Genomic DNA, 26,725 nt, shown 5'->3' on the forward strand with positions numbered 1-26,725 from the left:
CCCCATTTACTTAGATCTTTGATTTCTTTCATCAGCATTTTGTAATTTTAAACAAACAGATTCTATTCATGTTTTGATAAGATTATACCTGAGTATGTCAGAGTTTTTGAGGTGTTGTAAAAGGTACTGTGTTTTTAAATTCTAGTCAGCATATTCATTGTTAGTATATAGAAATGCTATTGGTTTTTATGTGTTGATCTTATGTCCTTCAGCCTTGTTGAATTTGTGTATTAGTTCTACAAGTGTTTTTGTAGATTCCTTGGGATTTTCTATACAGAAAATTCATGTGATCTGCAGATAAGTTTCCAAACTATATGCCTTTTATTCCTTTTTCTTGTCTTATTGCAGTGGCTAGAACTATGTGGACTAACAAAAGTGAAGTGACAGTGGCTATTGTTGCCTTGTTCTTAATCTTAGAAGGAAAGCATTTAGTGTTTTAATATTAAATATGTTATTAGCTATAGGTTTCTTTTTTTTTTTTTTTAATTTCATCTTGTTTATTCTAGATATGAAAGAAGTGTTATTAATACAGGTGTATTGAATGTTCTTCTCGTCGAGAGGAAATTTTTATTGTTTCCTTTTCTTGCAATTTCATTTGGAGGGAGTTCCCTGGTGGCCTAGTGGTTAGGACTCCGAGCTTCTATTGCCGTTCAATCCCCGGTTGGGGGACTGAGATCCTGCAAGCAGCAGGGCAGGGCCAAAACCTTTTTTTCTTTTCATTTGGAGGAAAGAAGGAGGGAACATGGCTCACTTTGGAATTGTATGTGCCCCCTTGAGCCCTTTTGGCTTCCATGCACCTTGGCAGCATCCTGGGTGTTAATTTGTGTGGCCCGAAAGGCAGCAGCTTCTCAGTGTGAACTCTGTTTTCTAGCTGGTGTGATCCCCCCAGATTCAGTGCTTCATTTTGATGTACTTCTGATGGATATCTGGAATTCAGAAGATCAGGTTCAGATTCATACTTACTTCAAGCCCCTCAGTTGCCCTCGGACCATCCAGGTGTCTGATTTTGTAAGGTACCACTACAATGGAACATTCTTGGATGGAACACTGTTTGATTCGAGGTAAGTCCCGCCGTTTGTGGGAATATTATTGAAATGCTCCTTAGTTCCTTCTATCTCATCTGCTTTTTATGCCCATGGAGAAACCAGAAAAGGGACTCGTTCCCCACTGCTCTGTGATTGGGAACAAAGATACATACATGCCTTTTCTCCAGAGACGGGTATGAGTTCATTGGTCAGCTGAGTTTTGGGTAACAAAAACCTTTTGAAGGTTGAGTTACAAATGCCCTCATAGTATGGAAGTTTTCCCCTTTCTCGTTGGTTTTCAGTCACAATCGTATGAAAACGTATGACACATACGTGGGAATTGGCTGGCTGATTCCTGGAATGGATAAAGGGCTGTTGGGGATGTGTGTGGGAGAAAAGCGCATCATCACCATTCCTCCTTTTCTGGCCTATGGAGAAGATGGAGATGGTAAGTCCTTCTCATTCTTCAAGTCACTCTCCTCTGTCTTTATTTCTTTTGCAGAGGTTAATTTAATTTACCATGTGAAACCCGCCGAAGCTTTTGGTCTAGACTTCCAGTGTCCAGGATGGTAGCCACTAGCTACATGTAGCTATTTACATTTAAATTAAGTTAAATAAATTTTAAATTCTGTACCTTGGTCACCCTGCCACAGTTCAGGTACTTAAGAGCCACTTGTTGCCGAGGGCTACTACATTGGATAGGGCAGATACGGAGCATTTCCATCACTGTAGAAGTTGGGTTGGATGGTGCTAGTCTGGATCATCTGCTGTCTGATGATTAAGTTGCAGAAATCTCCACCTATTCGTGGTCATTGGTTTTTTTTTTTCCCCCACCTAGCACTATTTTATTATTATTTTTAAAAATTTTTATTGGAGTATAGTTGCTATACAATGTTGTGTTAGTTTCTATTGTACAGCAAAGTGAATCAGCTATACGTATACATATGTCCCCTCTTTTTTGGATTTCCTTCCCATTTAGGTCACCACAGAGCACTGAGTAGAGTTCCCTGTGCTATACAGTAGGTTCTCATTAGTTATCTATTTTATACAAAGTATTAGTAGTGTATATATGTCAATCCCAATCTCTCAATTCATCTCACCCTCATTATTCTTAAGTAAGCCATCTCGGGACTTTCCTGGCAGTCCAGTGGTTAAGGCTCTGAGCTTCCAATGCAGGGGGTATGGGTTTGATCCCAGGTCAGGGAACTAAGATCCCAGAAGCTCGAGTTCTCCAGTCCATTCTCTGTATCTGCATCCTTGTTCTGGTCACTGAGTCCAAGAGTACCATTTTTAGATTCCGTATATGTGAGTTAGCATACAATATTTGTCCTTCTCTTTCTGACTTACTTCACTCTGTATGACAGACTGTAGTTCTATCCACCTCATTACATATAGCTCCATCTCATCCCTTTTTATAGCTGAGTAATATTCCATTGTATATATATGCCACATCTTCTGTATCCATTCATTTGTTGATGGGCATTTAGGTTGCTTCCATGTCCTGGCTATTGTAAATAGTGCTGCAATAAACATTATGGTACAAGTTTCTTTTGGGATTATGGTTTTCTTTGGGTATATGCCCAGGAGTGGGATTACTGGATCATATGGTAGTTCTATTTGTAGTTTTTTAAGGAACCTCCAAATTGTTTTCCATAGTGGCTGTACCAATTTACAGTCCCACCAACAGTGCAGGAGAGTTCCTTTTTCTCCACACCCTCTCCAACATTTGTTGTTTCCAGACTTTGTGATGATGGCCATTCTGACTGGTGTGAGGTGATACCTCATTGTGGCTTTGACTTGCATTTCTCTGATGATTAGTGATGTTGAGCATCTTTTCATGTGTTTGTTGGCCATCTGTATGTCTTCTTTGGAGAAATGTCTATTTAGGTCTTCTGCCCATTTGTGGATTGGGTTATTTGCTTTTTTGGTATGAAGCTGCATGAGCTGCTTGTATATTTTGGAGGTTAATCCTTTGTCCGTTGTTTCATAGGCAATTATTTTTTCCCACTCTGAGGGTTGCCTTTTAGTCTTGTTTATGGTTTCTTTTGCTGTGCAAAAGCTTTGAAGTTTCATGAGGTCCCATTCATTTATTCTTGATTTTATTTCCATGATTCTAGGAGGTGGGTCAAAAAGGATGGCGCTTTGATGGATGTCATATAGTGTTCTGCCTATGTTTTCCTCTAGGAGTTTGATAGTGTCTGGCCTTACATGTAGGTCTTTCATCCATTTGGAGTTTACTTTTGTGTATGGTGTTAGGAAGTGTTCTAATTTCATTCTTTTGCATGTTGCTGCCCAGTTCTCCCAGCACCACTTATGGAAGAGGCTGTCTTTTTTCCATTGTATATTCGTGCCTCCTTTGTCAAAGATAAGGTGCCCATATGTGTTTGGGCTTACTTCTGAGTTCTCTATTCTATTCCATTGATCTTCCTTTCTATTTTTGTGCCAGTACCATACTGTCTTGATCACTATGGCCTTGTAGTATAGTTTGAAGTCAGGAAGCCTGATTCCACCAACTCCATTTTTCCTTCTCAAGATTGCTTTGGCTATTCGGGGTCTTTTGCGTTTCCATACAAATCGTAAGATTTCTTGCTCTAGTTCTGTGAAAAATGCCGTTGGTAATTTGATCGGGATTGCATTGAATCTGTAAATTGCTTTGGGTAGTACAGACATTTTCACGATGTTGATTCTTCCAATCCAGGAACATGGTATGTCCCTCCATCTGTTTGTGTCGTCTTTGATTTCTTTCATCAATGTCTTAAAGTTTTCTGCATACAGATCTTTTGCCTCCTTAGGCAGGTTTATTCCTAGGTATTGTATTCTTTTGGTTGCAATGGTGAATGGGAGAGTTTCCTTAATTTCTCTTTCTGCTCTTCCGTTGTTAGTGTATAGGAATGCAAGGGATTTCTGTGCATTAATTTTGTATCCTGCTACTTTACTAAACTCCTCAATTAGTGCTAGCAGTTTTCTGGTAGAGTCTTTAGGGTTTTCTATATATAATATCATGTCACCTGCAAAGAGTGACAATTTTACTTCTTCTTTTCCAATTTGGATTCCTTTGATTTCTTTTTCTTCTCTGATTGCTGTGGCTAAAACTTCCAAAACTATGTTGAATAATAGTGGTGAGAGTGGACACCCTTGTCTTGTTCCTGTTTTTAGGGGGAATTCTTCCAGTTTTTCTCCATTGAGAACAATGTTGGCTTTTGGTTTCTCATATATGGCTTTTATTATGTTGAGGTAATTTCCTTCTATGCCCATTTTCTGGAGAGCTTTTATCATAAATGGATGTTGAACTTTGTCAAAAGCTTTTTCTGCATCTATTGAAATGATCATATGGTTTTTATCCTTCAATTTGTTGATATGATGTATCACATTGATTGATTTGCGTATATTGAAGAATCCTTGCATCCCAGGGATAAACCCCTCTTGATCATGGTGTATGATTTTTTTAATGCGCTGTTGCAGTCTGTTAGCTAGTATTTTGTTGAGGATTTTTGCATCTATATTCATCAGTGATATTGGTCTATAGTTTTCTTTTTTTGTGACATCTTTGCCTGGTTTTGGTATCAGGGTGATGGTAGCCTCGTAGAATGAGTTTGGGAGTGCTCCGCCTTCTGCAATATTTTGGAAGAGTTTGAGCAGGATAGGTGTTAACTCTTCTCGAAATGTTTGATAGAATTCGCCTGTGAACCCATCTGGTCCTGGGCTTTTGTGTGTTGGGAGATTTTTAATCACTGCCTCAATTTCCGTACTTGTGATTGGTCTGTTCATGGTTTCTATTTCTTCCTGGTTCAGTCTTGGAAGATTATATTTTTCTAAGAATGTATCCATTTCTTCCAGGTTATCCAATTGATTGGCATATAGTTGCTTGTAGTAGTCTCTCATGATCTTTTGTATTTCTGAGGTGTCCGTTGTTACTTCTCCTTTTTCATTTCTAATTCTGTTGATTTGCATCTTCTCCCTTTTTTTCTTGATGAGTCTGGCTAATGGTTTATCAATTTTGTTAATCTTCTCAAAGAACCAGCTTTTTGTTTTATTTATTTTTCTTATGGTTTCTTTCCTTTCTTTTTCATTTATTTCTGCTCTGATCTTTATGATTTCTTTTCTTCTGCTCACTTTAGGGTTTCTTTGTTCTTCTTTCTCTAGTTGTTTGAGGTGTAAGGTTAGGTTGTTTATTCGATAATTTTCTTGTTTCTTAAGGTAGGACTGTATTGCTATAAACTTCCCCCTTAGAACTGCTTTTGCTGCATCCCATAGGTTTTGGGTTGTTGTGTTTTCGTTGTCATTTGTTTCTAGATATTTTTTGATTTCCTCTTTGATTTCTTTAGTGATTCCTTGGTTGTTTAGGAGTGAATTGTTTAGCCTCCATGTGTTTGTATTTTTTGCAGTTTTCCTGTAATTGATATCTAGTCTCATGGCGTTGTGGTCTGAGAAGATGCTTGATATGATTTCAATTTTCTTGAATTTGCTGAGGTTTGATTTGTGACCCAAGATGTGATCTCTCCTGGAAAATGTTCCGTGTGCACTTGAGAAGAACGTGTATTCTGTTGTTTTTGGATGGAATGTCGTATAAATATCAATTAAGTCGAGATGGTCTAATGTGTCATTTAAAGCTTGTGTGTCTTTATTTATTTTCTGTTTGGATGATCTGTCCATTGATGTAAGTGGGGTGTTCAAGTCTCCCACTATTATTGTGTTACTGTCGATGTCCCCTTTTATAGCTGTTAGCATTTGCCTTATGTATTGAGGTGCTCCTATATTGGGGGCATAGATATTTACCATTGTGATATGTTCTTCTTGGATGGATCCCTTGATCATTATGTAGTGTCCTTCCTTGTCTCTTGTAATAGTCTTTACTTTCAAGTCTAATTTGTCTGATATGAGTATTGCTACTCCAGCTTTCTTTTGACTTCCATTGGCATGGAATATCTTTTTCCATCCCTTTACTTTCAGTCTATATGTATCCCTTGGTCTGAAGTGGGTTTCTTGTAGGCAGCATATAGAAGGGTCTTGTTTTTGTATCCATTCAGCCAGTCTGTGTCTTTTGGTTGGAGCATTTAATCCATTTACATTTAAGGTGATTATTGACATGTGTGTTCCAATTACCATTTTCTTAATTGTTTTGAGTTTGTATTTGTAGGTGTTTTCCTTTTCTTGTGTTTCCTCCTTAGAGAAGTTCCTTTAGCACTTGTTGTAAGGCTGGTTTGGTGGTGCTGAATTCTCTTAAGTTTTGCTTGTCTGGAAAGCTTTTGATTTCTCCCTCCAATCTGAATGAGATTCTTGCTGGGTAGAGTATTCTTGGCTGTAGGTTTCTCTCTTTCAGGACTTTCAGGATATGCTGCCATTCCCTTCTGGCCTGCAGAGTTTCTGTAGAAAGGTCAGCTGTTATCCTGATGGGTTTTCCCTTGTATGTTGTGTGTTGCTTTTCTCTTGCTGCTTTTAATATTTTTTCTTTGTGTTTAGTTGTCGTTAGTTTGATTAATATGTGTCTCGGTGTATTTCTCCTTGGGTTTATTCTGTATGGGACTCTCTGTGCTTCTTGGACTTGGTTCATTATTTCCTTTCCCACGTTGGGGAAGTTTTCCACTATAACCTCTTCAAATATTTTCTCAGACCCTTTCTTGTTTTCTTCTTCTTCTGCGATGCCTATAATTCAAATGTTGGTACGCTTAATGTTATCAGTGAGGTCTCTGAGACTGTCTTCTAATCTTTTTATTCTTTTTTCTTTTTCCTGCTCTGTGGCGTTTATTTCCCCCATTCTATCTTCCAACTCACTTATTCGTTCTTCTGCCTCAGTCATTCTGCTGGTTATAGCATCTAGAGTATTTTTAATTTCAGTTATTTTGTTATCCATTGCTGTTTGTTTTTCTGAGTTCTTATGAACTGTTTCTTGTACTTTCTCTATTTTGTTATCGAGATTTTGTATCATTTTTACTATCATTACTCTAAATTCCTTTTCAGGCATTTTTCCTATTTCCTCCTCATTTATTTGGTCTTGTGGGTTTTTTTCTTGCTCCTTTGCCTGCATGGTGTTTCTTTGTTTCCTCATGGTTGTCCAAACTTTTGGGGTTGCTTGTTCTTGGGTTTTTTTGCGTTATTCTGTGACCAGCAGAGGTTCCTTTATTGTTCGTCTGTAAGCGTCGGTGTGTGGGGAGGGAGAGGGTACAACAGTGGCTCCTTCTCCTGGGAGGGAGTGAGCAGTGGCGCACTGATGTCTCAGTCAGGCTTGGAGGTGCCTGTTGCAGAGGGCGCCGGTGGCTCAGGCGTAAACAGAAAGTCTTAGAGATGGGCCTCTCTCGGGGGTTTTTTTCTTTTCTTTTTTTTTTTTTTTTTTCTCTCAGCAGCCTCCCTGCTGCTGGCGTTGCAAGGGGTTTTAATCTAGCCCCACCCGAGTGCCTGAGGGTACTTGTTATCCCTGAGCGCCTTAGGTGGCCCGCAGGGCGTCTCTCCACTGCCTGTTGCAGAGGCGCGGAAAGAGAGAGAGAGGCTATGCGCGTGGCTCCTCCCAGCCGCCAGTGAGCCTGCAGCTTCCAGCCGCCATCATGGCCGGGCAGCTCTCAGGAACGGGCACTCCTCTCCGCGGGCCTCCTCCCTCCTGTCCTCTCGGTCCGTCACCCTACCGGCAACAATGTTTCCCACACTGAACCAGCTCTCCTGCTCCCACACTCCCGCTCCTGGACCCTCCGTTCAGCCGTGGATCGATGTCTTGATCCCGGAACGCTGAGCTGCGCTGCGGCCCCTCCGTATGTTTCTCACTCCCTCCCGTCTGCCACAGCTCCGCCGCTTCACCCTCTTTGAGCCCTCGTAGATGCCTCCCTACCGGCTATGTCGGGCTCCCCGCAGTCCCATCCGGTGTCCGAGGCCGTCTGCTGGTGTTCAGCTGGTTCTCTGTGAGAATGACTGCGTCCTTCCGTGCATTCCCAATGGATCTGTGGGGAGGGATGCACTCCACGTCTCTCTACTTCGCCGCCATCTTTTTCTATAGGTTTCTTATAGATGCTCTTTATCAAGTTTAGGTAGTATCCCCTATTACTAACTTGTTGAGATTTTTTTTTTCTTCTTCTTTAGTTGTTGGTATAGTGGATTACAGTCATTGATTTTCAAATGTTAAGAGAACCTTTTTATTTATTTATTTATTTATTTATTTATTTTTTTTTTTGGGGGGGTACACCAGGTTCAATCATCTGTTTTTATACACATATCCCCGTATTCCCTCCCTTCCTTGACTCCCCCTCCTCGAGTCCCCGCCACCCTCCCTGCCCCAGTCCTCTAAGGCATCTTCCATCCTCGAGTTGAACTCCCTTTGTTATACAACAACTTCCCACTGACTATCTATTTTACACTTGGTAGTATATATATGTCTGTGCTACTAAGAGAGCCTTTTATACCTGGAACCAATCCCACTTGGCCATGGTGTTTAATTCATTTTATACATTGCTTAATTTGATTTGCCAATATTTTTGAGGATTTTTGCATCTAAGTTCATAAGAGATACTGGTTTGCAGTTTTTTCTTTTTGTCCTATCTTTGTCTGATTTTGATATTTGGGTAAGACTGGCCTCATAAAATGAGCTTGGAAGTGTTCCCTCTTTTGTTTTCTGGAAGAGACTGTATATTTCTTCTTTAAACATTCAGTAGAATTCTCCAGCGGAATCATTTGGTTGGAGACTTCTTTTTTGGAATTTTTAAGTTATGGGTTCAATTTCTTTAATGATTATAGGACTACTGAGATTATTTCCTTCATCTTAATTGAGATTTGATAGTTTGTGGTGTTCAAGGAGTTGGTACATTTCATCTAAGTTGTTGAATATATGAACACAAAGTTGTTTGTAGTATTCCTCTATCATTTTTTGGATGGTTGCAGAATCTTCTGCTTCAGTTTTTATAATGGATTTGTGATTTGTATCTTCTCTCTCTATTGCCAGTCTTGCTAGAGGTTTGCCAATTTTATTATTATTTTTTAAATGGGCAGCTTTTTGTTTAATTGATTTTCTCTGTTGTTTTCTGTTTCCAATTTTAATTATTTCTGCTCTTTATTATCTTCCTTTTGCTTGTTTTTGGCTTATGTTAGTCTTTTTTTAGTTTTTTAAGTAATAGGTTATTAATTTGAAACCTTTTCTTTTTTCTAATGTAGGCATTTAGTGCTATAAATTTTCCTCTCAACAATATTTTAGTTGTATCCCACATATTGTTATTATATCCTGATTTTCATTCAATTCTTTGCATTTTTAAAACTTTTCTTTTGAGACTTACTCTTTGGCCTGTGGATTATTGAGACATATGTCATTTAATTTCCACACATTTAGAGAATTTTTTGTTGACTTTTCTGTTATCAATTTCTGGTTTGATTTTATTGTGGTCAGAGTACATACTCTGTATGATTTCAGTTGCTTTTGAATTTGTTGAGATTTGTATTGTGACGTAGTATATGGCTTATTTTGGTCAATGTTCCATGGACAATTGAAAAAAAAGAGCATTTTGTGTTGTTGAGTGGAGGGAACTATGTATGTAAGTTACATCCTTTTGGTTTTTTGTGTTGTTCAAATATTTCATATCATTGCTGATTTTCTGCATAGTAGTTCTTTCAACTGCTGAGTGTGGAATGTTGAAATCTACAACTATAATTTGTTTATTTCTTTTATCTCTATCAGTTTTTGCTTCATGTGTTTTGAAGCTTGTTTGACATGTACACATTTAAGATCAATATTTCCCCTTGGTGGACTGATCCTTTTATCATTATATAATATTCCTTTGTCCTTAGTAATTCTCTATTAATTTGCCTTGTTTTGAAGTATATTTTATCAGATATTAATATAGCTACTTTTGATTAAAAAATATTGCATGGTATATCATTTTCCATTCTTTTATTTTCAACCTACCTATGTTGTTGAATTTGAGGTGAGTTTCTTATAAACAGCATGTTGTTGCATCATATTTTTCTATCAACTCTGGCAGTCTGAATTTAATGGGTGATTCTAGACCATTTGCATTTTAGATAATTATTAACATTTTGGGACATAAGTCTGTCATTTCATTGTTTATTTTCTGTTTGTTTCCTGCACTTCACATTTTTATGTTTCTTTTTGCCTTCTTTTGGGTTACTTAACATTTCCTAGGATTCTATTTTGATTTATTTATAATGTTTTTTAGTGTATTTCTTTGATAGATTTCTTAGTGGTTTCTCTGTGTATTATAATATACATGTTTATTATTACAGTGATATCAATATTTTACCACTTTTATTGAAGTGTATACCTTACTGCTGTTTAGGTCCATCTTTCCTGCTTTTATTTGTCATTGTCTTGAGTATCAGATAGTGTTACAATTTTTGTTTCAATAATTGAATACGATTTATAAGATTTATGAAGAGATAGTCTATTATATGTACTCATAATTGTGCTCTTTCAGTTGTTCTTTCTTCCTCCTGATACTCCAATTTTCTTTCTTTTATCATTTCCTTTCTGTTTGAAGAATTTTTTTTAGTCGTTATTTATGGTTCTGTCTGCTATCAATAAATTGTTTTAGTTTGTATTTGTCTGAGCGTTTCTTTACTTTCTCTATATACCTGAAGGATAGTTTCACAGGTTATAGAATCTATAGTTGACATTTCTTTTCTGTCAGCATTTGAAAAAGTTGTGCCACTTTCTTCTGGCCTCCTAAGCTTCATATAAAAATATGCTGTTGTTGGGCTTCCCTGGTGGCACAGTGGTTAAGAATCCACCTGCCAATGCAGGGGATACGGGTTCGACCCTGGTCTGGGAAAATCCCACATTCCTTGGAGCAACTAAGCCCGTGTGCTACAGCTACTGAGCCTGTGTGCTGCAACTACTGAAGCCCACGCACCTAAAGCCTGTGCTCCACAACAAGAGAAGCCACCACAATGAGAAGCCCATGCACCGCAATGAAGAGTAGCCCCTGCTCACCACAACTAGAGAAAGCCTGTGTGCAGCAACAAAGACCCAACACAGCTAATAAATAATAAATAAATAAATTTATAAAAACAATATGTTGTTGTTCAAATTGGTTTTCCTTGTACATGTGTTGTTTCTCTCTGGCTGCTTTTTAGATTTTCTATTTGTCTTTAGTTTTCAGAAGTTTAATTATGGTGTATCTTGGATTAAATTTCTTTGGATTTTTTTTATTTGGGGTTTGCTCAGTGTCTTGAATATGTTGATTTATGTCTTTTGCCAAATTTGGTAAGTTTTCTGTCATTATTTCTTCAAGCACTTTTTCAGCCCTACTTTCTCCTATTCTTCTGAGACTTTAATGATACAGGTATTGGTATTTTTGCTGTTTATCCCTCAGGTCCCTGAGGCACTGCTTTTACCTTGTCTGTCTCCCTCCCTCCCTCCCTTTCTCCCTTCTTCTTCCTTCCTTCCTTCCTTCCTTCCTTCCTTCCTTCCTCCCTTCCATTTACTCTGTTGTTCAGGTTGTGTAAATTCCATTGATCACTGACTCTGTCCTCTGTTATTGCCACTATACTATTGAGCTAATTCATGACAGTCCATTCTCCACCCCCCACCATTGTATTTCTCAGTTCTATTTTTTTTTTCTGGTTTGGTCATTATTATTGTTATTTTACAATTTCTGTTATTTGCTGAGACTTTCTAATTTTTCACTTGTTTTAAGAGAATTTGTAATTGCTTGTTGAAGTATTTTTTCCAGTCACTTTTGTTTTGGCATTTTTATGTTTTTTTTATATTCAGTTTCTCTATACTTTTCTCTCTTTCTAAAAAAAAAGATAGTTTGTTGAAGTATTTTTATGGTGGTTGCTTTAAAATTATTGTCAGATAATTCCAACATCTAATTTACTTGTTCTTTGTATCAGTTGATTGTTTTTTTCTCATTCAGGTTGTGATTTTCCTGGTTCTTGGTATGAGAAGTGATTTTCCTTCTTTCCTTTCTTCCTTCCCTTTTTTTTTTCACTGTATGGCGAACATCTTGATTATTATGTTAGGAGACTCTGGGTCCCCATTAAATCTTTATTTTAGTAAGCAGTCATCCAGTTTGGATTAACTTGCAGGTCCTAGCCTACTTGTTGTGTTGTAATTCCAGTGGAAGTTAAATTTTAAGATCTTTGTGGTATTATTTTCATCATTTATTGTCTGGTGCTACCTGGGCTTCTAATGGTGCTTCCTGAATCCGCAGGGATCTTCCCCAGTCCAGACTTGATGCTTCCTCTAGCTGGGAGAAGGGAGTCTATGGTTCATGGGGGTGACAAGCACTTCCCAGGCCAGGCACTTGTTGTTACCACTGTTGGTACTATCTGGAGGAAGAGATTCTCTAGTCTGTGAAGACTAAAATGCTTCCTGAGCTTGCGCACTTGATGTGGTGGGATTCCACCTTGCTAGTGCCTTCTGGTGACTCTCAGGGTGGGGCAGAGCATAGTCTCATGCCCAGCTAAGGAGAGTAGTTTCTCTGGCCTTTTTTTTTTTTTTGGTGGGGTTTCTGACCAATCTCTGCTGCCAGTTATTGCTGAGCTCACTTATTGTTGTTGGGATCCTATTTGATCTGGGGGGGAAAAAAGAAACCTACATGGGTCAACTTGTCTGTTGACAGGTTGGATGTTGGGGAGTGCCAGGCATGGGTTGTCTTCTTTTGTTGAGTTGGATGTCATGAGAAACCCTACTGCTGGATTCCTCTAGTCCTGGATTCCATAATCGATCTTTCTCTTTCCACATTTCCAGGTTCTCTTTAGGTTATGTCTTGCATCATTTCTAGGATTATGTTTGTTCTTAGTGAGGAGAAGCAAACAGAAATGAGTCTATGCTATCTTATTTAGTATGTACTGTCTGTCTTAATTCTAGGGACTGTGCTATGACATAGGAATAATTGCCTCCCTGCTGCTGCCTGCCCTGTAAGATGTTTTTCCAGTAATTGGTATTATAGCTGTCAAAATGTTTTGAAAATCCTAAAAGAGGATTTTATTTTTATACTAATTCATAGTCTAGTAAAAATTAAAACTATATATTTGGGAAGACTGTATTTAATGTTGTTTTCTGGGATTATCTTTTTTTTTCTTGTTTTCCTCAACAGTCTAATAAGCCACTTTTGAAGTTTTCTCCAAAATAAAGTCAAACATCATAGTTTCTAGAATCATTATACCCATTTAAGAAATTTGCTTGCACTCCATCATTTGAGATCCTTAGAAACTATATGAATTTTGTATCTTATGCTTTGGGGTATAATATTAATATAGGGACTTAGATATGCTCTTATTTCATTATTTCATTACCTCTCTCTCTTTCTTTAATCATTCCAGATTATTCTTCCATCTGTTAATGTCTTACAAGGGTTTTAGTATTATTATTCATTTCATTGGAGAAAATGGAAGAAGCCAGGAGTTGAATAGATCTGTGGTCTTTATCTGTTAATATTGCACTATTTTCTCCAGAAAGGGGCCAATCCATTCTTAGGGCTTCATTTATTCTGAGTGCATGTTTTGTTTTTTGTTATGTTCTCTATCATTTTTTTTTGATAGTTACTCCAAACTTTCTTTTTTTCTGGGTCCTGCGAGTCCTACTAGTTCTCCTAAATAGAGAAAATTGGTCATTGTCATTACATAGGAAATACGGTTCAATATTTCTCAAATGTCAAAGTTTTTGAGAAATACTTTATACAAATACTATTGTATGTAGACAATACATTGCATTATTTGCTGTCCATCATATGCAATGATAAAAATGATCTATTATTATCCCATCAGAATGGAGTCCCTTTCTTTGAATAGCTGTGTGTGTGTGTGTGTGTGTGTGTGTGTGTGCGCGCATGTGCGCACACGTGCAAAAGGATTCTGCCTTTATCCATTTGTATGATTTTATCCTCTTTTTTCCTTTGAAATCATGGACGTGTTTTTGATGTAGCTGTCAGGTGTATAATTAGAAGAGCTGAAATAGTCATATGAAATTTGAACTCAGACATGAGCCTCAAAGCAGTGTCTGGTTTGAGCTAGCCAGCTACTAAATCATAGTATGCAGAATTTTTGTCAACTTGGTGGGCTTTACAGTAGGATTAGGAAGTTCTTTTTCTCACGCCTAGGAGATTATTTCAGTTTTTGAGTACTATACTCAATATTTTGTTCTACCTGTTCATCCACGGTCATGAAAGAGCTATTCATTACCTATGACTAACTTACTCAGATGAAACTTATTTTGTTGATCATTCTCATTTTTACAATAACCCTGTAGCCCAAGATTATTTCTCATCCTTATTTTCCATATAAATAAACATACCTCCCCTATTTTAAATATTCTTTTCTATCTCCTTCCATTTCTCTGGATAGTAACTGTCCTGCCTAATGTGAGGAATTATCTTACCCTCAGGCCAGAGAAGGCAGCAGGCAGGTGCCACAGTTAAGTATATGGCTTCATAATCAGAATGCATCCTAGCTTCACAGCTGAGTAGCCCAGCTTTGTGACCTTGGGCTAGCCCGTTAAGGTTCTTAAAACTTCAGAACAAATTGAAAAGTCGATGATTTATTTTTTACATATCCAACAGTTAAATTGATCTAATTGTTGAGTTTATCTGTTCTGAGGTCCACCACATAGGCCTCATCCAATGGTATTTCTTTCTTCTTTCCTTTCTTCCTTCCTTCCCTCCCTCCTTTCCCTCCCTCCCTTCTTTCCTTCCTTCCTTATTGTTTTTAATTGATGTATAATTCACATGCCAGAAAATTAACCCTTTTAAAAGTGTACAGTTAATGGTTTTTGGTACATTCAGAAGGTTGTACAACCATCACCATTGTCTAATTCCAGAACATTTTCATCACACCAGAAAGAAGTCCTGTATCCATTAGCCGTAACTCCCAGTTTCCCCTTCCCCCAGAACCACTAATCTTTTGATACTTTCTGTTTCTATGGATTTGCCTATTCTGGATATTTCATATAATAGAATCATAAAATATATGGCCTTTTGTGTCTGACTTCTTGCACTTAGCATGATGTTTTCAGGGTTTATCCATATTAAAGCATGCATACTTCATTCCTTTTTGTGGCTTAATAATATTCCATTGTATGGAATGGATGTACCATATTTTATTTATCCATTCATCAGTTGATGGATATTTGGGTGGTTTCTACTTTTTGGGTTTTTGCTGCTATAAACATTATTGTATAGGTTTTTGTATGCATATATGTGTGCATATATGTTTTAAGTCTCTCAATTATGTATCTGGTGGAATTACTGAGTCATCTGATAAATCTATGTTTAGCTTTTAAAGGAACTAACAAACTGTTTTCCAAAGAGGTTGCACTATTTTATACTCCCAGCAGTGTATTAGGTTCTGATTTTTCTCTACATCCTCACCAACACTTACAATGTTTTTATAGCCATCTTTGTGAGTGAAGTGGTGTCTCATTGTGGTTTTGATTTGCATTTCCCTTATGACTTCAAACTCATCTCCCACCTTTTCAAAATATATTACACTATTAAGTCAGTAAAAGCTCATCTACCTGTCTTTCTAAAATCTCTTTTGTTTCCTATATCTAGAATGCCCATATCTATACCTCTTTTGGTAATACTTGTCATCCTCGAAGACTCATGGTTAAATCAATACTTTATCCATGAAATAACCACTCCATATAAAAGTGATCTTGTAATTATGTAAACCTCTGTAACACTTAATGCTTCCTTTATTATAATTATGTTACCATTTATCATAGTTTTATAGTGGTATTATACCTCTGTGTAACAGATTTTAATTTACTTAAAATAAAGGATGGTCTTTGAAATTTTGGTTAAAAGTGACAATATGTATTTTCTATATCATAGACAATCAGATATTAGTGAATTGAACTGATTATCCTGCAACTCTCTCCTTTCCTTTTCTATTCCACGGTAGTTTGGACTGTTAATACTTCCTGTCTGGCCTAATTTGATAAAATCCTAACAGATTTGCCTGACTCCATCTATTTTCAGTCTAAATCAATCTATATATTGTGTGATGATAATTTTACAAGCCAGGACAAATCATGTCTTTTTTTTCTCTCCTCCAAACACACTATTGCCTTGTAAAAAGGATCCAGTCTGCTTGATATGGCGCCCAAGACCCTCCTGTCTCTTCTCCTTATCTACTCAGTGCCTAAACTCTATGCATTTATCTTGATTCCTTAAATAAGCTCTTTGGTGTCATTGTACACACAGGAATAACATTAGTAAGTCACACTGGGGTAGCTGCACACAACTACTTCTGACAGTGGTAACTGGCCTGTGGTCTCTGGCTGCTCAGTGTTCATCCAGCTGTCTTGAGAGTTGAGGGGAATTTATTTAAGCACTACTAAACCCATTTATGACACACCTTGGCAGAAGCTTTGTACCACGCTTTTGTACATCTTGACTTTTGTTCATGTTGTCTTCTTTCCTGGGAAACTTTGTCCTTCACCACTTCCATGGGCCCTCCATCCACTCCTCTCAACATGGCTCTGTTGTCAAAATGTATACCTGTCTTTCAAGGCCTGACTCTGATGTTGCCTTAAAACTTTCTTTTTTTAATTTCTTCTAAAACTAATATGTTTTGTTTTCCCCATAACATTTTATTTTGAATTTTCTGTAAAACTATAAATAATCTTTATGGTATTAGTTAATTCTTGATAGCTTTCCTCCTTTCAACCTCAGAAGGTTGAAAATTCTTTGATTTGTGCTCCATTCACTGTTTAATCCACTCACTTTTAAAATCTTCCTTAGCAGATAAGGTGTAATCTACACATATAAAACATGGAACCAACATTTGAGTTGAATTGTTGGGTATCTAATAAAAGTAATATTTTATAAGTAGAACAATTACATTGACAGTGTTTCTAGTCATTTCTTTTTAAAAAGAAATTAATCTTGATTTTCTTACGTCATTTTTTTTTTCAAAATATTAGGTCAGTGGTTCTCTAATGTACATAGAATAACCTGGAAGGCTTGTTAAAACACAGATTGCTAGGCTCTAGTTGCACAGTTTCTGATTTAATAGGTGTGGGTTAGTATCCAAAATTTACATTTTTAACAAGTTTGCTTGTGATGCCGATGCTGTTGATCAAGTGATTACATTTTGAAAACTTGTGCTTTAGGCTACAGATATACTATTTCTGCTTCAGGAGGGCTCGTAAAAAGATATCATTTTAGAAGGATTTTATTTTTTACATATGTGTGACAAGACAGAACTGTTATGGGATACATTAAAACCAGCGGTTAGACTTTTTGACCTCAGCCATTTTTTGTTGGGCTTATAAATAGGAATAGTAATGTTCCTTTGGGATTTACCCTTGTGCAAATATATTGGATCTTTCAAACTATAGATGTACAGTGTTGTGTCATAGAATGTTCTCTTTGTGGCCCAGGGATCAAGAAACATTCTTGGAGCCTCTGTATTTTGCTTATCATCTGCTGGAAGCCAGAGGTCACCAAGTCTACATTATTTGTGTTCAAATTCTAGAGGAGAGAGAGGAGAAGGGCCAGGTTCATTGCTGGACCTTGTTGCATCTTGAAAATGGGTTATTATAGCAAATGTGTGGCATAGAGAAGAGTACAACTATGAGTGAGAGAGAGATGCATGTTCCTGGTGCCACATGGTTTCCATGTTATGCCCTGTGAATAATATTTTTCCCAATAAAGAATAGTCCATTATTAAAGGCAGTGGCATTTTAATTACGTTGTGAGTTTACCAGGGCTTGTGGACAATACTGTGAAGCTGGCCATCATTTATAACACTGCTTATAGGATAATTCTGAGTTCCAAATAGCCAATTTGCAAATCAACTTAGAGAACACAACCTATCTCCAAATTGGGCACTGTTTATATTGCAATTTCTAGAGCATATTTGTTCTCCTCATTTCCCCAGATGGCTCATTTGTATAGAGCAGGGCAATAATATGAGCAGGTGCTTAGTCTGTCTAGAGGCATCGACAATTTCCTATAGCTAGACAGTGTTTATTCACATAGAGTGGAAACAAGGATATAAAAACTTCCTTGAGGTAGTTGCAAATTTTGGTTCTGGATCAAAGAAGGGCTAAGACTATATCAGTGTTAGCCGACACTCCAGTGTGGCAAGTATCGTAAAGCCATTGTGTCAGTAATGGCCACTCTGGAAATGTTTGGCTGGTGGGCAGGCTGAGGAAGACCCTGAGGAAGGAAAGACCAAGACTAAAGGATTGCACTGAATTTGATATGTAGCACTTGTCCAGAAATAGTGGCCAAGAGGGTGGTGCATGTTTATTTTACCAAATTTTGTGTTAAGTTGATTGTATGGTGTCAATAATAATAGCTAGGTGAGCGGTTTTGAGCAAGGGACTGTGGTAACCTATTATCACCAGATGGGTTCTCCAAGAGGCCAACTCTGAGCCAGGGATCAGCATGTAGAATGTTTACGAGGGTGGGCTCTTAGGATTAGTGTCTATAGGAAAAATGTAGGGAAGCAGGGCTGGACTGAGGGAAAAGTTAGGCTGTAGTGCAGTCACCATAAAGCCTCCCTTGGCCATCCCTGTTCTGAGGGTGGGATGACCTTTCAGGGTTTCCCTGGCTGGGGTCAATGGGACTGGCTTTTATTCTCTTGCATCCGCCAGTCTTTGGATACAGGCTGAGCTTCCAGGAAGAGGGTATGACTTTGGCTCAGGAAATTCCCAGAGGGGGCTGATGATGTCTGTCATCAGTGGGGGAAATGCATCCTTTGGTCCTGAAGGGGGGTCTGGGTGGCAAAGCAGGGCATCCATGACATCTATTTGGGAGGAAGGAAATGTGTGAGGAGCCGGTAATACAAGGAATAAGAGGTCCGTGGTCTCACTTGAATAGGCTATTACATGGCTCTGGGCACAGTGGAAGGAACTGTAATACTATAATATGACCCTGATTTATTGATTTTTTTGTTAATTCTTATAATAGCCCTAAAAGTAGATATTCATAACTCTACTTTTACAGAAGGACACTTAGAAGAAAAGGTAGCTTGCCCACAGCCAGAGGCATGATAAATGCCTGAAGCAGAATCCAACACAGAGTTCTTTCCAAAGCTTCTGCTCTTTTGATTCTGTTTCCTGAACACACCCAGGAAGTTGTCACACAGATTTTTCAAAGCCAGGGCAAATCCTGGACTGGCCTCAGATTGGGTGAACACAGGCTGGGGGATCACTCCCGAGTGCTAGGCTTAGGGTAGGAAGATGTCTAACAATTAGCAGCAGAAGCCTTGGTTGGAGCTTAGCTCACAGATGGTCAGAGCTGGGGGAGGAGCAGTGACACATCAGAGACCCAAACTCAATGTTTCCACGTCAGAGTGAGGGAGTCTGCGGACTAAAATGTGATGGTTTATTATGGGTGAAGCAGGCTTTCAAATTAAACTCATACTATGCTGAGCTGTGTGAAGGAATGATAGCTTTATTTTCTGTAGATTTGATCTTCTTTAAGAACCTCCTTCTACCTAGTGAGTGAAGGGGGTGGAAATAAAACACCCAAATATAGTCATTCTAATTCAATAATTTATACAGGCTCTTAAGGTAACTCAGAGTCTTTTAGATCAAGTCCCAATCTTTCAGATTTTTACCCCCCCCACCCATGTTTTTTATTTTTTTTTTCCAGAACGATATTGGGGTACATAGAGGTGGACATGACTTGGCCCAATGGTGCCAGGGAGGAATGGTGGGGACCCAGGAGCCATGAGCAGGTCCCAGTACCTGCTTCTTCTCCTCCGGCAGCAGTTTCCCTCACCTGCCCCTGAGGTCAGCTCAGGTCAAGTTGATGTCTCTTCCCTCTGCCTCAGTCACATCCCTGAGGACTTCCCTGAAGACCCAGCCTCCCCTTGCCTTTGACAGCCCTGTGGGCTCGCCTGAAATCTGCTTGCACCTGATTTGATCCCCAGCTCTGGTCTTTCCTGCCGCTTCCAGCCTCTGGGCTGTCTGATCTTTCTTGCCAGCCAGCATGTCAGCTACCTTCTGCATCCCTCCACACTGTGTGTGGAAACCTCTACCTACTGTTCATGGCCTCAGAAACAGGAAGCCTCCAGACAGTTAGGCACAGGCCTTCTGTCTCTGACCAACAGTGGCACCTCACCTCTTCCCACTGGAATGGCCACCCCGATGCTGATCTGAGGATGGCTGGTTAAATCGTTACTTCACCATCTCAGACGGAAATGGGGTCAAAGCATGCTGATCTTTGGCTTGACCCTCAATCTCTTTACCATGCTTCCTGAGTTGGCTGAAAGGATGGGCAGGGCAAATAGTTGCTCTGTTCCTTTTTTTCCTCTCACCAACTCCCCCGTGCAGCAGTGACAAGCTCTCATGTTCCTTCTCTGGACGCCTGGGAACTCCCTTTTTTTCCTGTTCTCGTTTTCAGAGTAATAATGGTAGACTTGCTGTTGGGGAATAGGAAAAAGATCAAAAGCACATTGGTTTAATATTGCCAAATAGTCTTTTTCTATTAGCTATGCCACGTCCAATGAAGGATCTTTGCACTCTTCTTAGCACCCAGTTGTCTGTGCAAGATATCCCCACGGATATTTGCCTTAACTTCTGTTGACTTCTAGTGCCTCAGAATTAAACATTTTGCCAAAGTGGAGGAAAGAGCCTTTCTAAATCTTTGCATATAGTTAAATTGCTGGATTCAATAATTTAAAGAATCCCTTGGTTGCTTGATTGTAGGGTCAAAATAAAAAAAAAATTGTAGTTAAATTTCTCAGAAATTGAAATATTCATACACTAATCCATTTCTAATATAATTGTAATGGGTACTTTTAAGCCCACAGCATATAATCAGAGGTCTAAGAGGTCAAAAGACCAATTTCAAATCATTAATATTAAAGACTTCTTCAGTCATTCAATTTCCTTTAAAAATCTCATCAGAATGTAGTTTACTTTCATTCCCTACTGGTAGACCATTTCTAACATTTGACAGCTTAACAGTGTTTTTACCAATTTCATATTCTGAAGTGCTGTGAAGTTGACAGTGGTACTCAGTGTTATCCATGGACCAACAGGCCTGGCATCACCTGGAGCTTGTTAGAAATGCAGAATTCTGGCACACCCCAGACCTGCTGAATCCGAATCTGAAGTTTAACAAAGTCCCCAGTTGTATGCACGTTGCTATTGAGAGGCACTGGTCAGCACCACGGGTGAAAACCCTCTAAAGAGACACCATAATTCATTCAGTGTATTTTTATAGACCACTTATAGGAAATAATAAAGTGGAGTCAAAGCATCCCTTTGCACTCTGGTTGATAGAATATTATTTTTCAAATCTCTGTCCACTTTTTTCCCCTAATCGATGTAGAGACAGCTGTTCACTTGGTGCACCTGCGTTACGCCTGTTCCGGGTTCCGTTAGGTTTCTGCATCAGTCAGGCCAGCTGAGAGCAGCTGTGGCTTCAAGTCAGCAATTCTTCAGGCCACCTGTTACAACAAATGACATTAGCACACTCCCAGGCAATCCTATCTCTAGGTCTTTCCTCCTCCATAGCCTAGTAACAGCCCACAGTAATTGAAAGCAACATAAATTACTTGTCAAAAGTAAATCTCTATGAAGAAAAGCAGCTGTGTTATATGGAAGAGACCTAATTTTACTGAGTAATTCCCTTCTTCCCTTCCTCCCCATCAATTAAAACCACAGGAGAGAGAGGAGTGGGAGGATGGGTTATAAAATTCCCCTGTAATCCCACCAGGAAAGGCCTCTGTAGCCAAAGAAAAATGAAGATCTAAACAAAGATCCTGCTAATGTAGGCCAAACCCAGAAGTGGGATAATTGAGGATAAGAGTTTCTTTGTTCTCCCTTCCCACCCTCTGCTATTTTCTCCTGTCTCATTCCTCTGTTTAGCTTTATCCTCAATAGGAATACCTCTAAGCACCGACCTCTTCCTGCGTACACCCACCCCTTCCTGCTCAGTCGTCTTTTCGTAACTTGGTTAAACTCAGCAGATAGACTGATGTAGGGTCATGCCTGTAGCTCCGTTCTTTGATAACAGCGGACCAGAATCCATAAAGGGCACACTCAGTGGCATGGAGCAGAGTTTAGGGAGGAAAGAGGGCAGTAAGGGCACAGAATCGAGTGTGCCTGCTGATAGGCGTAAGCTATTGGCCTTGATTAGGAAGGTCCAGCAATGACTATAAATAAAGATGAGAACAGTGGCAGCATTTGAACACCTGTGTCATGTTCATTTACTTATCACAGAGCCTCGAGGCAGATATCATTGTTATTATCACCACCATCACTGCTTTAGGGAACTAAGGCTTTAAGAAATTAAAAAGAAGTCCACAGTTAGTAAACTGTGGTGTCAGGATTCACACCCAGGTTTGATTCCCACGTCACCGCTCTTGCTACAACGGCCTGTTTCCCTTATGGGCGTCTTAGCAGATGCATACGGCATGAACACAGACAGTGTCTGGCAACAAGACGATGCCTGGATGTGCAGCCAGGTAGCCATAAGGTGGGCATTAGGAAAGTCTGGTTGGAAGTAACGGAACATCTGCTGTGGTCCTAGGGTTCATGGGTAGGATCTGAATGCTGAAAGTGTGATTAGAAACCAAGTAGGGTCTAGTCTTAGGAGAATGAATGTTCTTGGCAGGTATCAGCTGTAGCTCTCCGAGTAGAAGTAATTATCTGGACTAGAACATGCAGGCTGAGTCCTAGCAACCAGTTACTAAGAGCTAGGGACAAGGATAAAGTGGGAACAACAAGGACGTGAGAAAAGTATGTTTCATTTTCACTTGAGATGTGGACCTGTGACTTGTGGAAATTCCCTCTAGTGAGTACTGAACTGGTCTGAGACCAGGATGTAATGGAATCTGAAGGTGGGGATTCAGATAAAGAGGGAACATTTCCTGGGGCTTCCCTTTGTGGTAGTAGGAATTTCAGTGGAAATTATAAAAATAAGACTCAGGGACTCTATGGTGGAACAGAGTGTTGTATGAAGGTGTGATGCTTTCGGTCTCTAGGACTCTTGAGAGCACTCCCCTGCTTACAGGACATTTATAATGGCTTCTGTTGGCACGTCTTCACGCTTACTGTGGCCCCAAGGTCCTCTCTAATGTGCCCCCTGTCTGGTTCTCTGACCTCCTCTTTAACAATTTCTCTTTCACTCACTATTCTCTGTCAGGGTTGCTCAAAGGAAGTGCTGGTATTTGGGGTGGAAAGTTTCTTTCTGGAGCTGACTCTTTCAAATAGTGCTAGATATTTAGCATCCTTGGCCCTGGCTCACGGAGTAGCAGCAACACCCCCAGGCTATCATGTGACAATCAGAAGTGCTCCCACACATTTCTGACACTTCAGTGAAGACTCACTCTTTGGTTTTCTGGCATGCTCTCATTTTAACATGCCAAGCTTGTTCCCATCTCAGGGCTCTCACGTTTGCCTTGGATCTTCCTCCTGTGACGTTTCATATTACTTCTCATTTTTCAGTCTCCATATCACTTTCTCCAAGAGCAATTCCCTGCCCCCATTGTGAGCAGTTACCATGATATGAACTTACTTTCTTTTCTTTGCTTCTTTCTCTTTTTCCTTCCTCTCACTAGAATGAAATCTTTATGAGAGGGGGACTTTGTACTTCACGTTCACCATGTACACTGGCACATAGAGCAGTGCCTGGGGCATAATAGATCCTCAAGTATTTGTTTTTAATTTTATGAAATAAAACATTTTGAGTGTTATGAATGAAGGGACAGATGATCACTTTCCAACGTCTTGTATAAGAGATTTTTGCATTGCATGGAAAACTGGGTTCCTTATCAACTGTAAGATTCAATTGCATTCTTTTCTGTAGCTTCTGGAGTATTCGAAGGAGAAGAAATTCTTGGTGAGCTTCTAATGTCCTGTTTGCCTTGTTTACCTGAAGATAAATATGACTGTATAGTTACAGCATAATTAAATACCCCTCTTGGAAAACACATTTTAAATGATGGAAGGGATCTTCACCTCATCAAGACAAAACTACAGAACATAGATTTATAAACATGACCTCCAAATATTGAACAATACCCTAGTCTTTCCAAGATGGCTGGGAAGATAGTGGAACTGGTAGAGAGTCCTGAGCAAGCATCTTGATATTAAAAACAAAAAAAAAGAAAACTCAAGAAGTCATTCATCCGTTTTGTTGCTTATCCTCTCGATTACCAGCGTTCTGATGGACAGTGAGGGAATGGTAATTTGGGGGATCATTTCATCCAGCTATCGGTGAAATCAAGAATGGCCCCAGAGGAGGCTTATTCGGTTTAAGACACTTTCATTCTCTTACAGCCCAGGCGTAGAGGGAACTGGAGTCTGGTTTGTTCACTAATACCATGGTTTCCAGGTATCACACAGCTGGTTTCCAACCCAGAGCCCAGGAGTTCTTTGAGGGTAGATAGCTCCAGGCTTCTGAGAAGAGCACGGCTGAGGTTGCTTTATATTTGCTCACTATTTTCAGTTCATATACACAGTTCATATCCCTTTCCTGGGTCAAACTGGACCTTGTTTCAGAAATCTAACACTTCATGGTCCTAGAACTTATACCCCTCTGTGCTAGTTTTTCCAGATACTTTTAGATTCACCCCTACCCTTCCCTGTTCTCTTCTGTACCAAAGGACTGACTCTTGCAAATGACATTTCCGAGATCTCTTGCCAACTAGTGTCAGTTAGATTAGTCCAGTGAGAGCCTCTGAACAGACTGGAGAGCAGGAAGAGGGAGCGACTGGAATGTTTCCCCTTTCTCCCTGCCTCAGGGCCGAGCACTGGCTGTGCCTCCTCTGTGGTTCTAGCTCTTACTGATGACCTCTACCCTGAGCTCCAGTAGCACCATCTGTGATGGTCAACTTTATGTCAACTTGCCTAAGCTCTGGTACCAAAGCCTAGATGTTGCAGTGGAGGTTTTTGTGGATGTGATTAATATTTACCACCAGTTGACTTTAAGTAAAGCAGATTACCCCCCAAAATGTGAGTGGGCCGCATCCAATCAGTCAAAGGCCTTAAAGAGCAGAGACTGAGGTTTCCCAAAGAAGAAGCAATGCTGCCTCGATGTTGCAACATCATATCTTACCTCAGTTTCCGGCTGCCAGCCAGCCTTACAAATTTCTGACTTTCCAGCCCCTGCAATCACATGAGCCAATTCCTTAAATCTCTCTCTCTTTCCTCTCGCTCCTCTGGCTCCCTTTCGCTGCTCTTCCTTTCCCATCCCCATTGGTTCTGTTTCTCTGTAGAACCCTGACTAATACACCACTTCTTCCCATTGTCTTTCCAGCCTTGAGGGTCATAGTGACTTCCTATAATTATTTATCTCCGGAATTGCCTCACTAGCTCTTAAAAGCTCTTTAGTGCTTCCAGCTCCTTTGTGAACCAGTTCCCTGCCTTCAGTTCTCTCTATTGAACTACAATGTGGGTGTTGTCTTCCTAACTGAATTCAACTTTATTCCAAGGCAGATTTTTAAGTCATTCGAAACCTAATCTGCCCTTCTCTTAGGACAGGTAGGAGGCCTGTTCCTTTTAGCACTTAAATAAAAAGGGATAGCACTCAAAAAAACCTTATAAAAAGGAGGAGACTGTTACTGTGCCATTCTCTGTTCCTATCTAGTTAAGAAGTAACAGTTGTGAAAGAACAAAATAATGCCCTTTGCAGCAACATGCATGGACCTAGAGATGGTGATACTGTGTGAAGTAAGTCAGACAGAGAAGGACAAATATCATATGATATCGCTTATATGTGGAATCTAACGAAGTGGTACAAATGAACTTATTTACAAAACAGAAATGCAGTCACAGATGTAGAAAACAAACATGGTTACCAGGAGGGTAAAGGGTAAAGGATAAACTGGGAGATTGGGATTGACATATACACACTACTATATGTAAAATAGGTAACTAATAAGGACCTACTATATGTCACAGAAACTCTACTCAATACTCTGTAATGGCCTATATGGGAAAAGAATCTACAAAAGGGTAGACGTGTATATGTATAGCTGATTCACTTGGCTGTACACCTGAAACTAACACAACATTGTAAATCAACTCTATTTCAATAAAAATTTTTAAAAAAGAAGTAACAGTTTTGGAAGAAAAAGCAGTTGTTGGGTGGAGCACCCCTGTGGTTGAACAAGCCACTGGAGGAGTCAGTGACTTTGGGTGTGGGTGTCAGCTAGGGTGGGGAGAGGGAGGTTGGGTGAGTGAAGCTGTGACTGAGTGTGTGGGGGGGTAGAACTGAGCAGATGGGATCTGTGTGAAGGAGTGGGACTGGATGTTTGTGTGAGTGTGAGTGAGTAGGACTCAGTTTGTGAGCTTGCGTGAAAGTGGTACGTGGCAGTGTGTGTGTGTGTACACACGTGTGTGTGTAACTGGGTGTGTATGCCCATGTACAGGGGGCTGTGAGTGTGGGTGAGTGCATGTGATTGGGCTTGGCTATTACTGTAGAGGAGTGCATGGGACCGAGTGTGAGCATATAAGTATCCTTGTGCTGTGGACTGAATGTTTGTGTCCCCCCAAAATTCATATGTTGAAACCTATCCCCCAATGTGGCAGGAGGTGTGGCCTTTGGGAGGTGCTTATCTCCCATGAGATGAGTGAGATTAGTGTCCTTATAAGTAATAATATTAGCGCCCATATAATCTCATGAATGGGATTAGTGCCCTTGTAAAACAGACCCCAGAGAGTTCCCTTGTCCCTTCGCCATGTGCGGATACAGCAAAAACACACCATCTATGAACCAGGAAGTGGGCCCTCACCAGACACCAGATCTGTGATCTGCTGGTGTCTTGGTCCTGGCTGCCAGCCTATGGAACTCTGA

The 26,725-nt window shown here is 39.6% G+C and overlaps 1 protein-coding gene across 1 annotated transcript; it reads left to right on the forward strand.

The window, feature by feature from the left end:
* The first annotated feature begins 732 nt into the window (after positions 1-732).
* LOC130829839 (peptidyl-prolyl cis-trans isomerase FKBP10-like) lies at positions 733-26,725 on the forward strand. Its single transcript, XM_057696413.1, has 4 exons — positions 733-1,061; positions 1,328-1,473; positions 22,267-22,402; positions 26,581-26,725. The coding sequence occupies exons 1-4, from the start codon at positions 763-765 to the stop codon at positions 26,723-26,725; spliced, it is 726 nt and encodes a 241-aa protein (XP_057552396.1). The 5' UTR covers positions 733-762.

This window comes from Hippopotamus amphibius, chromosome 10 (genome assembly GCF_030028045.1).
Source record: "Hippopotamus amphibius kiboko isolate mHipAmp2 chromosome 10, mHipAmp2.hap2, whole genome shotgun sequence".
NCBI lineage: Eukaryota > Metazoa > Chordata > Mammalia > Artiodactyla > Hippopotamidae > Hippopotamus > Hippopotamus amphibius.